The following is a 14,121-nucleotide window of genomic DNA, read 5'->3' on the forward strand; positions in this document are numbered from 1 at the left end:
AATATTCTAAATCCAAGGGAGATAATTTTCCCTACATCATAATCACAGCAGTAGCTGGTAATTCACATTGTTCCAGGATGTAAAAATGCCACTTTCCTTAACGGCACTGTGAAACAGTTGAGACAGGGCTGTGCAGTAAACTCTCAGCTGCGTCTAACCAGCCATAAAAGTGGCTGAGAGAAGCTATAGGTAGCATCCTGAGTTAGACGCCACTGTGCTTGACCCTGAGGTCAGGAGAGCGGCTCGCTGCCTTCTCAAAGCTCCTAATCCAACAGTTCTCTGTTTTGATTGAAACCAGCCTTTGATGTCTCTCCTGTGTTTTAATGGTCGCTGAAGTTTCCCTCTGCTCCACCCCTCGGTAAAGTCTCCATTTTGGGGCATGAGCTGTGTTTGCAGTGCTTTGATTTCCTGCTGGACTCGGGCCCAGTGTTGTGAGCACTCTTTAATTAGGGCAGAGTCATTACGGGGACAAGGACCCCAGAGGATCTGGGCTGCCCCAAGCTCTGCCAGAAAAATAATCGCCTCAATCAGAAAAACGGGAAGTGATAAGGAACAGCGTTTGAGGATCACAGGGTCTAAGTTATCGTACACTTTCAAATGCTGATATGGAGTGGTGGTTTACATAGATTCGGAGCTGTGACTATGAAAACTCTGCCTACATAAATACACACATACAAACTGTTTACAAACACAAACTGCCTCTGTAGACAGCCTCCGAAACGTGATATGTCTCAGTAAGAGGCAAGGAAAACCACACATATGTTAACACACACACACACACACACACACACACACACACACACACATGCTCGTGCTTTTACATTCAGTAGTCTTGCATTTCCCATTACAGGCCTCAGGATTCATGGTGTGTTTGAGGACACAGCCCAGACTCCATTAACCAAACAGGCATCCTGAGTTGCAGCCAGAAGAGTTTCATGTCACCGCTCTGCTACAGACAGCAGGCACATACTGTATATCAGAAAATATACCACAGTAAAGCTTACATAGTTACAGGCACATTGTAGCATGATTTAAAATTGTTAGTGCTTAAACAGGGACACACTTTCTCATTTGGGCAAATTGAGGGTGTCAGGTTTTGTTAAATGACTTTTCAAGGATGCTGAATGGCAAAAATGTTGGATGATTACTTTTTGTGTTCACTGTAGGTGTGACAAAAAATCCTGCATGTAAAATAAATTAGGCTCTGACAGCAACTTTCAACATCACAAACTTTTATTTAGTACTTGGATAAGGATGTGAGCACTTTTTCCAGGTCAGAAACTTGTTTTTACAGTGTTCCATAGGACATAAAGGCAACTTGGCTCACCTACCTGGCTCAAGAGTTCATTTTGTGGACCAGGAATAGCAATTCCAGTAGAAATATTGCTGTCTTGTTTTTCTCAATTAATTATTAGACCAGCCTAAAGTGGAAAGCAAAAGTCCTGGAGGTGTAATGCTGCTGAAGTTGCAAAAGTAACCTTTCGCAATTTGGCAAGCAACCACACACCCACATATACACACACACTCCTAGCACTCCACCACCCCCACCTTCATCACTGCCTTAGCACTGCCAGGGCCTCTTCTCAAAACAAACCTTGACAATGAAGTACAGCCGTTTGGGTTACAGTAACAACGAGGTCCAAGTCCCTTTGAGCTGTTTGATGTGTGCCATAGCATGGAGGATGGATTAAGACTGCAGACCCCGGGAACAAGGCCATAAAATATCCATGTAAAAAGCCAAGAACATGTGGGGAGCGCTCTCAAATGAAGCCCTGACTGCACAAAAATCAAACACCGATGACAGGAGGATCTTTGACAAAGTTAAAATAGAAACTCCTGACATAACGGAAGTTTCTTCCACGTCCCAGTTTCTGACTAAAGTGTAGCAACTATAAATTATTCAGTCATAGAGGAGCTGCATATATCTCTGTGTAAATGTGCTTTTATGTATTTTTCTCTTCTATCTTCTTCTAGGTGATCGATATTTTTTTATAAATGAAGTGAACACTCAGGTTGAGTTCAAGTCCCATCAATGGTTTGGAGCTACTGTGCGTTCCCATGGTAACAGTGTCCTGGTAAGAATGGTTCTATGATGTTTGGTCTTTTTTACTTACATTTAGTTGTATGATTACATGCTATGCCAACATTTGTTGGTGTGATGCTTATGTTTTAGTTTTTCACACTAGCTAGAGTTTTTCAATATGGGGTTTTGGGAATTCTTGTGGGATGGCTTGATGTACTGTACAGACCAGGTTGCAGAACATTTCTAAGACTGCTTCCTCTGTGCACTGAAAATGCAATACAGTCTCTAACCATGGGTTTGGTACTAAAAACATTGTTACTGTCCAGAAAAGGTTGAATAGCCTGTGTTAAACTTTACATTATCTTTGTCTCTTGGGCAACTTCTGGCAAACACAGTCAGAGAGCACTGAATGCTAACAACGACCCTGAGAAAGCTCTTCAATTTGAATATAATGGCTACAATCAAACAGCAAAAAGTTATAGGTTCCAGGACCACTTGATGATTCATGTAGAAGACATGGTAATACAGGAACAGCATTGTTCTTGTATTGCAGGGTAGTTGGTGCTGGTACTGTAACCTAGCCTCAGATACTGACACAGTTTGAGGGTTACCATTTATTGTATGCATTTTCAAACAATATGTCTCACTTTTACAAGGATAAAGGTTACAAAATGAGCACTAACTGATTAGTATGGCAAATGACATGGCAGGATGAAATGACATCAGATGCATTTCCCCAAAGTGTTGAGTGAGTTACAGCACACCGCTGTTGCCTAGAAGTCGGCTAATGGATAGTAAACATTTGAGACTGGCGCCCATGAGATGGATATACTGTACCATTCATGAGCAGGGCAACCTGTAATTCCAAAGTGTAGTTGGCTAATGTTATGCTACCCCTTGGCCATGGAAGAAGGTTTCCTACTGTAGATATTAAGATTTTTTTTCCAGGCATGCTAGTGTTAGCAGCTTACTTCAGAGCACACATTGCTTCATCTATAACTTGCAGTTTTTCTTGTGTTTTTGGTTTAACTGATACACAGTACTGTTCTTACTCGTTCCCCATTAGACCACTATGATTGCACAATCATTATTCAAGGGAGGAGTTCAGTGAAGGGTCAGTTTAATGCTTCTGAGCTCAAAAACATGATCATTGACTCATTTGTCATTGAGCTGTTTCTCTGTGCTTTCCAGGCCTGTGCTCCCAGGTATTACTGGAGGACCGAACACGACACACCCTTCGCCGATGTTACAGGAACCTGCTACCTCTCTGACGATGGTCTCAAAACATTTGTGGAGTACGCTCCCTGCCGAACTGGTGAGTTACTGCAATAATAGCCATTCTCCAGGGGATTTGTTTACCGTTGTTAATTATTTACAGCTAACATAAAATGTTAGCTGTAAATAACCACAGACATGTTTTAAAACATAAAATACTAAGTTTCTCCACAAAAAAAGTTCAACTAGCTACTTAGAATTTCTTAAAATTACATTTCCTCCTTCTCCTTTATTGAAAAACTCCAGAATCTATGAAAATGCAAATGTTGTTCATTTCAAAAGTTTAACAGCTGGATACAAGATGTCTCCTACTTCACTGTAAAGTCCATTGTCAGTGTTTGTGCACTGGAGGCTTTCAAGTTTCCATGTCACACTTGTGTAAGTTGAATGCTGGACCATGGTTGGCTACAAACATGTTGTGATGTCACAAATCCTGCTCATGGGTACACGCCCTGAACTCAGTGACACAGAGGAAGTTCCCACCTTCAGCAGATAAATGTGAACACGACCTTCCTTCCCACATTTTTGGGTGGAGAGGGACTTTAAGAAGAGTACTGTCTACAATTTAGGCCAGCTTTTTAAACTCGTTAACATAACCTGATATTTACAAGTGTTACCAGGTGAAGCTTAAGCTATGTATTTGAATAGCTGAGAAGCTATGGTGAAGTCATGTCATATTTATTCATAAAGCACATTTATAAACAACAGTTGACCAAAGTGCTTTACAAGCAGAATAGCAAAAACCATAAAACAACACAATAAATACACAAAGACTAGTTACCACAAGCTATAGAAAGTGGATCACATAATGTTGTTGGAACCCCCTGTAAATCAAAGAAATTACTGTTGCAAAACATTTGCTCACCCCAAGGCTTTATCTTTTCTGTGTTTCCTTCTATTGTTTTCAAAGTGATGGTCTTGAATTCAGTTTTGGGTCACTGTACAAGTGAAATGTGATGAAAATTACACGAGAGAATTCTGCCCTAAACAGAACTGAATGTTTCATCTCTAAGAAAAGTTTGAAGTTTCTTTGAAGTTTAAGTGTTTCCCATATTTTGGTGCTTTTCCGCTGCAGAAAGACATGGACCTGCTGGACAGGGCTATTGTCAGGGGGGATTTAGTGCTGACTTCACCAAGGTAAGAGAAATATTTGCTGGAGTTTTTGCTGGTTTTCTGCATAACCACATAGTCACAGTTTCTCTGTTTTGGCTGATGTAAGCAGTGGAGATTACACTGTGAACATCAGACTTGCAGAGTTTGTTGAAACTCATGATGGAACTGGTGACACACAGATTCCTTAGTTCTGGCTACTGTTGTGTGTTGCAGAGTGGACGAGTTGTGCTTGGAGGACCAGGCAGCTTTTACTGGCAAGGTGAGCTCACAAGAATGTGGAACAGCATTGGATTTTTATGAGATATCTTCAAATGGATTTTCCCTCTGAGAGAGAAAGATCAAATCAATCCATCATCTTTGTCAGTGGATGAACTACAGTGTAACCACTCAGGAGCCAGAGTTCAAAAGTCACATGTCCTATTTTAACCTCTGACCCTTAACCCTTTGTTACCCATCCATCCTATAGGTCAGCTGATTTCAGCCACCACGGAGGAGATTGTGAAGGCCTACTACCCCTCTTACTTTCTGCTGTCAGTTGCCGGGCAGATTCAGACACGACAGGTGCACGGGAGCTATGACGACAGTTACCTGGGTGAGGAAGCACACTTAGATAATAGAATTATTAAAATTTGATGTATTATTATGACTACGTGCATGTACTACTACTAACCCTAACACTACTGCTACTAATATGACAAATACTACGTATACTACTACTGATACTACTGTTGCCACTATTATCAGACTGCTACAGCAACGTTTACTGTTTCTATACATTTTTATACCAGAAGCAGGGCCTCTTGATCCAAGATGGATAATTTTTCTGACAGTCTGTTGAACAATTTGGTCCAGAGTCACAAACAGCATGCCATGAAATTTGATATTGATATTCACGTTCCTCAGAGGATATTATCTGATGCTTTTAGCCACCCTAACCATTTCTCTGGCACCACAACAAGGTCAACATTTTAACCAGGAGTAAGTCGCGGTTAAGGAAAAAATAAATACCTTGAAAACTGACTGGATTTTCATTAAATTTGATATGAATCTCTATCTCTCCAGGGGGCTAGAATGATTTTGGTAACCTCCTGACATTACTTCTAGTTCCACCAGCAGGCAAAAATCTGCACTTGGATGGCAGAAATATAAAAATCTAATTAACACACTTTCCCTAAACTACCACCCTTCCATTTTCCACTAACACCACCATCATGTCAAATTGTCAACTTTGTACTGTACACAGAAAACTGAAAAATAACAGTTGGATTGCAGTTAATTTGCTGTCTATATTCACTGTCTTTTGACCTTTACTCTGGGTGCATACAGGCCAAAATATCATCTTACACATGACTCATGACATGACTCACAACATGCCATAATCTTTTAGGCAGATTTCCAATGAAGAGGCTGACTTCAATCATTCTCTCCAAGGGATAAAAACTGATGATTACAACCTGATGGCCTTTCCTCTAGTGCAACTTTTTGCATTTTTGCCCCACTGTTAGTAGCAAAATCAACAGTATTTCATATATTTCTTACAAACTTTCATATTGTGGGGCTTAAAGAACTTTTGCTTCTAGGATCTGCAAGCAGAGGCTTAAAGGCAACACAAACTGGCAGCATATGATTTCCATCAAAATACCCAAACTAGGGCTAAGATTGTATGGATTTTTTCTTACCATGGTGAAAAAGCAACGGTTTTGCAGCGATGACGGTAATGAGCTCAATACCACAGTAGGCATCACATGACCGTGGTATTGTGTTAATGCTGTTCTCATCAGAGCCTTAACCCAAACCTATTGTTTTCTGTTTGCTTGCACATAGTCGCCACAGTGCTATATTGTGTGCTATCGTCAGTTCAAGTATAAAACGTGATGCAGTGCTATGTGACGTAGCTATTTTTGTTTTCACTGCTAACCACCAATAGTACTACTTCTGCTACTGTAGCAGCAACTATTTCATGAATTTAGATTTTTATTATTTTTATAATTAGTTTTTCTTTTCTTCTTTTCTTATTATAGAATTTATGTCAGTTATTTTCTATTACTGTAATTTAATTATAATAATATAATATTATTATTATCCTATTATATATTAGTAGGTGTTGTAGTCATATTAGTTTTCTCCAACTAAACACAATGGGCCTCATGCAAGAAACACTTGTAGATATAGATTTGTTCTTAAGATGCACGTATGAATGATTTAAGAACATTTTTGGCATTCATAAAGTTTCTTGTACTTAAAATTTTCTCTTAGGTATGAACTAAATATACGAGTGGTCCAGAGCTGTCATACGTGTCATGAATGGGTCATCTCTGCCTTTCTTCACAGGAGACAAACACTTGTTTCATTTACAATTATAATGTCCTAATCTGAATTAATTTGGAGTTTAAATATGATACAGAAATTAAGAAAATAAAGATATAACTAAAACAAACTTAATGCAAAATAAATATTCTGTTTACCATATTATCATTACCATAGCTGCTGATTTACGAAAAGGTTTTTTAGATTTTACGATTTTTATTGGCATATTTTGGCACAGAAACTCCTACATTTCAGTAGTTGCGTCTCTCACTCCAACAGCTGCCTCATGTCTCTCTACAGCTCTCTGCCCAGTATCATGTCGTGTTGCAACTGTCACATGACCACCTCTCATATTAGTCATGGATGTTTTTAGGCATCAAACTTCATGTCAAAGCATTTCCTCTTTATTTCTGTCACAGTACAGGACTGATCTGATAACATATTGTTGGCCGCTGGATTCATATTGTCTTACTGTTTTGGGTCCTCTTCTACTTACACTCCTAAAGTTGATATGTTTGACTTGAAGCAGTGCTGTGTTTTTACTCTTTGGAAACTTTTTTGTGAATGAAACTTTTCCACAAACAAAGGGAAACATGGAGCCTTATTTTTAATTTTAGGGGCATGGATTATGCTAATGATCAGATCTTGTGAATGTGCACCTCCTTATGAACAGATGACATTCAACAGGCTGAAACGAGCGATTTACGACAAGTTCGGGCAGTTAAGAGAGTTTGTTGAATCTGACTTGGAACACTCGTATGAGCAAACCTCACAGGAAAAAAATAAGAGAGTTTTAGGACAAAAGTATGAAAATGTTCTTGCATGAGGCCCATTTTATGTAAGATGATGATGAATTAAAATACACCAGTGCTACGACTAATATCATTACTACTAATAATAATACTATATTTTTTGAAGTAATTAAATAGAATTATTACTCTCAAACCCAACTGTATCTCTACTCTCCATGTGTCTTTCCTGCAGGTTACTCTGTGGCTGGCGGCGAGTTCAGTGGGGATGATGATGAAGGTGAGGGTCATATTTACAGTGCAGAGTTCCCAAAACACATGGCTGAGTACAGAGTTTGTTGACCCCTGCCCCAGCTCTGTCTAACCGCTCAGTCTCAACACACATGATTGTGGATGGTCTGCTGTGTTTTGATGTAAAGGGATTATTAAATCTTTTAGGGAGCAAGAACATTTAGAAACACAGAGAATTAAAAAAAATACATATATATATATATATATATATATATATATATATATATATATATATCAGTGTTTCAGTTTCAGTTCTTAGTTCTTAGTCTTGTTTTGAAATGACCCCTCCTAACCTTTTGCCCCTGTTGCAGATTTCATCACAGGAGTCCCAAAAGGCCTCATGCTGTATGGTTTAGTAAGGACTCCCCACATTTTCATTTTACACCATTTTACAGTGAAAATAGTGTACAAAGCATAAAAGTAAAGGAATTTACTGTACATGCGGTATACAAAGACCTGCAGTATTAATGGATAAAACTGAATACATTTTAGTTGAATAATCTAATATCATTATGCACTTTTTGGATTATGAACCATATTTTATAATCTATAATGACTTTTGTCTGTCTCAATATAGGTGTCCATATTAAATGGAAGGGATCTGAAGTCTATGCTCAACTTGACAGGGGAGCAGGTATGTGCACATCTGGCTGGAGATTTTCTGTACTTTTCATATGTGGGTACACATTTAAAGTGGCATGTGTAAAGGAGGGTTGAAGATGAAGGAATTCGCCCTGTGGAGAGGCCTATACCAGGGTCAGAGGTCGAGCTTACAGTATGCACAGCTCATGGTTTCCAAAAGCTGTAAATCAAACCCTGAAACAGCAGGCCAGGATAGTGTTAATGTTGTCACTGTACTGACTCAGTATGTGCATTTTAAAGGGGAAGAGTGGCAGCGTTGGTCAGTGAGACACTAGCTGGGCTTATAGTCATATTGCTTAAAATATAACCCACGGATGAATTATTTTTAAAACGGAATGTCACAAACTTTTGGAAAATTTCCTATGAGCAAATAAATGACTCATCTGCTGTGCATTTTAAGGTGTGACGTGTCTCCCACTAACCACCAATTTAACTTCCTGTGCGAATTTAAGTGCTAAATAAAGTGCAACAGATTAGATTCGCAGTATGGTTAACAGCTACATCATGGGGAAATTTATTTGTCTGTTACTTTCTTGTGTGCTTTCACAAGGCTTCATTGTGTACATATTGCAAAATGTAAGAGCATGTGATCAAGTTCGCATGAGAAAGCATGTGTCTGAGTGTGTGTGGCTGTGTCTGTGTGTCGTCAGTATGGGAGGTCATCAGCGACTGCTCAGAGGTGTCAGTGTCAGGGTGGAGGACGCTGAGTAAACTGTTAAATCATAGTGAGAATGATCTGAGGTGAACTCCTGGCTAATAGACTCTTTGCTCTCTGTGGGTGAATGCTGGTCCCTGTGTGGTTGCTCGGACTGTGGAGTCAAAGTCAGCTGCAAAAACACACCAGAGGCAAGACGCTCTGATGATCTGGTGAATGAAACCTCAAATTTTGTCATTTGTTATGCCAGTAAACAAAGAGAGATGTGAAGTTGCAGATAACCACAAAATTTTCTCTGTTTAGCTATGTTCCACTGGTTTAACAACCCATGAGGTGGCCTAGTTGCACTAGAGTTGGGCAATATGATGATATATATCCCATGAGACGATGGGACTGTGTTTATCATGAGAGATTTTGCCACACTAAATACCATGATAGCTTTTCCTATAATATCTCTGGTGGTATCAGACCATTGTGGGCAAGGCAGCAAATCAATGAGCTGTACAACTGCTCTGGTTCTATTGGATTTGATAACTTTTGCATTAATGTCATGAAGTAGTATGTTTAAGCTATTTAATCAACTGGATAAGCCAAAGACATTTCCAGTTATTCCAATTATTTTATCTATGCATTGTTTCTCAATAACAAATGTTGGATGCCAGTCCATTTCCTGGTATTATAGAATAATACAGTGCATTCATTCCTTGTATATTTATTCCAAAATAGTGGACTCTCACTAGTATATAGTGTATATTTTACATTATATAGTATGAAATTTGGACACAATGACATATTATGTATTTACATATTATATGTAAATGGACAAATTTGTACCATGGACTGTTTAATTTGTGCCTGGGTCAAATTGCAATAGTGACTGCCAGCAGTGACAAAATTTCAAACTGAGAAATGTGGAATTTTACTGCTTTGGTATTGCCTTTTATAATATTACAGTGGTTTCTGTTAGCATAGTTAGCTAAATTTAAAGCTTCAGTAGTTTATTTTTAGCCACTCTCAGCAGCAGAACAAGCTGTAAACACAAAATTGACATATTTTCACCTTTGATATGGCACACATGTTACATTATTTTTCTGTTGAAGTTGTATTTCTGTCCACCTTACAAATGTAAGGCTAATATTCACTCTCCTTTAGCTCTGTTTTGGTCACCAACTATTGAAGGAAATAACTGGCTAAGAAGTTTGATTTTCTTTACCAGCTAGCTTTTAGTAGCTAACTTAAGCTGCTAGATGCTCCATTGTGTTCATTAGCTCGTAGCTAACTTTGTCTGTCTGTTGTTTGGTACTGTACAGGTAGCGTGCAGTGGGTTAGTCAGGAATTTTTTGCTAGGTATGTCCTGTGAACAATTGTCAGTATGACAAATATTAGTATTTGTGGTAGTTGTAGTGTTAGTAATAGGGCAGCTTTAATAGAAAAAAGGGAAAAAAAAGCTAATAAATATAAAAGGACTTCAGTGTAAACATCAAGCCAACAATGGATACAGATGCTCTCATGCAAAGTGTGACAGATTATTCCTTTTGTCCTTCAGATAAAACTACTTTACTACTACTAGTGACATCTGCATATAAGAGCATAAAAGAAATTAGAAAGTTCATCTGTGGTCAACTCTCTTAACTTGCTGATTTCACCTCACTTCACCATGACTTAGCTGAACATTTGTGGTGGCTCGGCTCTACGGGAAGTGTTGATCATGTTTCTTAGAGTATGAATGTATGGCAAAGCAGTGCTCCTTGGATATCACTGTGGATATGAATATGAACTTTGTACTGAGCCTCAGCTTGATTTATGTTGATAAAGTTTTTTTGCATGTGGGATGCAGGAAGTCAATCCTCTTATATTCAGGCTTGTTTTTCACAAGGGTCTCTAAACACACTTCCATGTAGCCACGCTACAAATCACTTTGAAGGGAGAGTCACCCAAGGATGTAACATGACCCTAATTTATCATACATGGTATGAAATTAAACCGGAAAAACCTGAGCCCCATGAGCATTTTCTTGGAGTGAGATTTAAAGGAGTTCAAATCCCCGATCCCTAGACCCCCTACCTCTCCTTGAGCTTACAGAAGCCCTAACACTGAGCTCCATGAAAAGGGAGAAGAAGAGACCCCAGGGGATTGTGGGATTGAGAGATTGAAGACGAAAGCTTCTGGGGGCGGTGGTGGAGGGTACAAAAGAGAGGACACGGAGAAAGAAAATGAAAGAAAAGAAAGGGATCTATGCACCGTGGTGTGATTACAGGCTAACCGGGTCTTGTTTGTAATGTGTTCCAGATGGGGTCCTACTTTGGCTATGCAGTGGCAGCCACGGACATCAACAATGATGGGTGAGTGAATGGAGTGATGGTGACACAGATGATGGTAAAAAAAAAGGGGAAAGGGTGACAGAGTGGGTGGAATGAGAGAAAAGTGATATAAATATAAGCTCAAATAAGAGACTAAAAATGAAAGGTGAGGTCACTGAAAATGAGGTCAACAGTGTGAATTTCTCATGCTCTTTCATGACAATTTAACTGACTGTCGATAGTTCCTCTCTGTGTTAAGTTCCCTAGCAAATTTCACTTCCTCACCTTGGAAGAGTCACAACCTCAGCTCCATGAGAACCACTATTGTAAGAGTTTCGGTTTAAACGCATTAGCTATTCAAGTGAAGCCCTGTTTGCTTATCCTTTTAAAACTGTAGTTAGTTTGGTATATGTATTGCAGCCATTTAAATATGTATTTGATTTGAAAATGCTTGCTGGTAGTTGTAATGTATATGTTGTTATTGAGTCCTTTTAAATTGCTATTGATTTAGTATCAGTGTTTCATCTTTCAACAGAATAGTCATAACAGTAATAATTACTCAGCTGCCCTTGTTCCTTTCCCCTGTTTCAACCAAGACATGTGATTCAGTGTAAACCTGTTAAACCCCACTGACTTATGGCTGGGCAAAAATACTAAATATATGTGGCTGAATTAAAGGATGGGTTCACAATCTTTCAATTCTGTCTTAAAACAATAGTCAGGTGCCCAAGTGAACATTGAAACAGTTTTTGCTCGCTGTAATCTTTCCTCCTGTTAATTAAAAAGAGATCTCTTCCTTATGAGCTTTCAACACAAGTGATGGGGGACAAAATCCACAGTCCTCGATCTGTGCAAAAATGTGTTCAAATGTTTATCTGACATTAATATAGACACCCTCTTCATTTGTTTAGCTCTACGTCTATTAACTCTGTGTCTATTGAAGCCTCCTATTAGCATCAGATGAAGTCTGGAATACATTTTTGCACAACACAATGGCTGCTGATTTTGTCTCCCATCACTTCCATTGGAAGTATGTTTGGAAGGGATGTCGTAATGGCCAATAATAACAGGAGGAGTGATTACAGCAATGAAAAAATGTCCATATGCACACCTGACTGCTGTTTTTAAGACAGACCTGAAAATTTGTGAACCTGTCCTTTAAGGGGGAACTTGTATAAAATGATACCCAAGAAATCCTTTTGATGAGTCTTGGGTTTGGATCTTTCACTAGGTGTAAACATCATATAGCTTCCATGAAGAGCTTGAACAAACTGATACAGATATACTATGATACTGCTGTACAGCGTGGAATAATACTGTTTTTTCAACCTTAAAGCTACTGAAGTGCAAATACTAAAAGTGGAAACCGCAATGCTAAAGAAGACACTTTGGCCCTTTAATCACAGTTAACTATCTCTTGTCGTGTATCTATATTTACACGTCAACTCTTCCTCCTCTTTATCTACTTCCTCTGTCTTCATCTCCATTTTTTCATCTCTTGCTTTTGCCTGCCTCCCCAGTCTGGATGATCTGGTGGTGGGTGCTCCAATGTTTATGCGTCGAGGGTCCAATGGGCGTCTGGAGGAGCTGGGTAAGGTGTATGTGTACCTCCAGAAGGGCCCTCTGCTGCTGGAGCCCAGCCAGTCCCACCTCCTTGGTCGGCAGGCATTCAGCCGGTTTGGCAGCTCGCTGGCTCCCTTGGGTGACCTCAACCAGGATGGATTCAATGGTAGGTGTGATAGATACAGTACAGTGTGTGGCTGAAACTAATAGAGTTAAATGTTGCATAGCAATAGCTGTGATTTTTATATTGCATCTTTCATCTTTTATCCAGTTAATTAAACATTTTTGTGGAACAACTTTATGACACAAAAATAATGATTCCAAGCAGGGTATTTTATATGTCATAAAACATACGTCTTGAAGGGGTCTTTAAGCCTATTTAAGGATAAATAAAAGGGTAAAATTATAGAAAATGGTGAAAATTGCCTTCACAGTTTCTGAGAACCCATCTTGAAAGCTGAAACTGAAACTAAGGAACGTTTTGCATTTTATTTATTTTATCTTACTTGATGATCAAACTTGTTTTTGATTTTATTTTCTGTCAATCGACTAATTGATTTAATGTTTCAGCGCTAGTTCAGATGCTATTCCAAGGGTGAAAGAGAACTTGGCAACACTAACTGACTTACTGGAAGAGTCCGCATTTTATTCAATCATGATTCAGCCAAAGTCTAATAAAGTAAATCACCATAAAACAAAGCAAATCACCAAAAAATAAAACCAGTAACTATCACAACTTGTTTATTGGCCCTCAAACACACTGCTAGTTCTACCTACCCTACTATAACATTGCTATAGATACAATAAATCAATAAATATATTGGAATTTAAGCATATTGTGCTGCACTCACTGTAAGCTGCTCTGCATGTAAGCTTCAGCTACATATCTAGAATGTTGATATTCATTCAGACGTTCATATATGGGTGTTATATATCGATTATGAGAAAATATGAGATTCTTCACACAGTGTGTTGTTGCTCTTTACAATCAGACATGGCTATCGGCTGTCCTTACGGAGGAGACGACCAGCAGGGACTGGTTCTCATTTATAACGGTCATGCTGGAGGACTAAAGGACACGCCCACTCAGACTCTCGCTGGCCAATGGGCTTCCAGCTCTTTCCCAGCCAGTTTTGGCTTTGCTCTCCGAGGCAACAGAGATCTGGATCAAAACGGCTACCCAGGTACTGCAGGAAACTGTGT

At 39.1% G+C, this 14,121-nt stretch overlaps 1 protein-coding gene across 1 annotated transcript in view; it reads left to right on the forward strand.

Moving 5' to 3' along the window:
• The window catches only part of LOC122981018 (integrin alpha-5-like), a 47,961-nt gene that overhangs the window by 8,197 nt on the left and 25,643 nt on the right, over positions 1-14,121 (forward strand). The window contains exons 3-13 of the mRNA XM_044349502.1: positions 1,975-2,075; positions 3,215-3,338; positions 4,374-4,435; positions 4,625-4,670; positions 4,878-5,003; positions 7,703-7,747; positions 8,070-8,113; positions 8,336-8,392; positions 11,345-11,397; positions 12,876-13,084; positions 13,911-14,102. Coding sequence (XP_044205437.1) covers positions 1,975-2,075; positions 3,215-3,338; positions 4,374-4,435; positions 4,625-4,670; positions 4,878-5,003; positions 7,703-7,747; positions 8,070-8,113; positions 8,336-8,392; positions 11,345-11,397; positions 12,876-13,084; positions 13,911-14,102 — 1,059 coding nt within the window. The remainder of the gene's footprint in view (positions 1-1,974; positions 2,076-3,214; positions 3,339-4,373; positions 4,436-4,624; positions 4,671-4,877; positions 5,004-7,702; positions 7,748-8,069; positions 8,114-8,335; positions 8,393-11,344; positions 11,398-12,875; positions 13,085-13,910; positions 14,103-14,121) is intronic.

The sequence above is a fragment of the Thunnus albacares genome, chromosome 4 (genome assembly GCF_914725855.1).
Source record: "Thunnus albacares chromosome 4, fThuAlb1.1, whole genome shotgun sequence".
In the NCBI taxonomy this organism is placed as follows: domain Eukaryota; kingdom Metazoa; phylum Chordata; class Actinopteri; order Scombriformes; family Scombridae; genus Thunnus; species Thunnus albacares.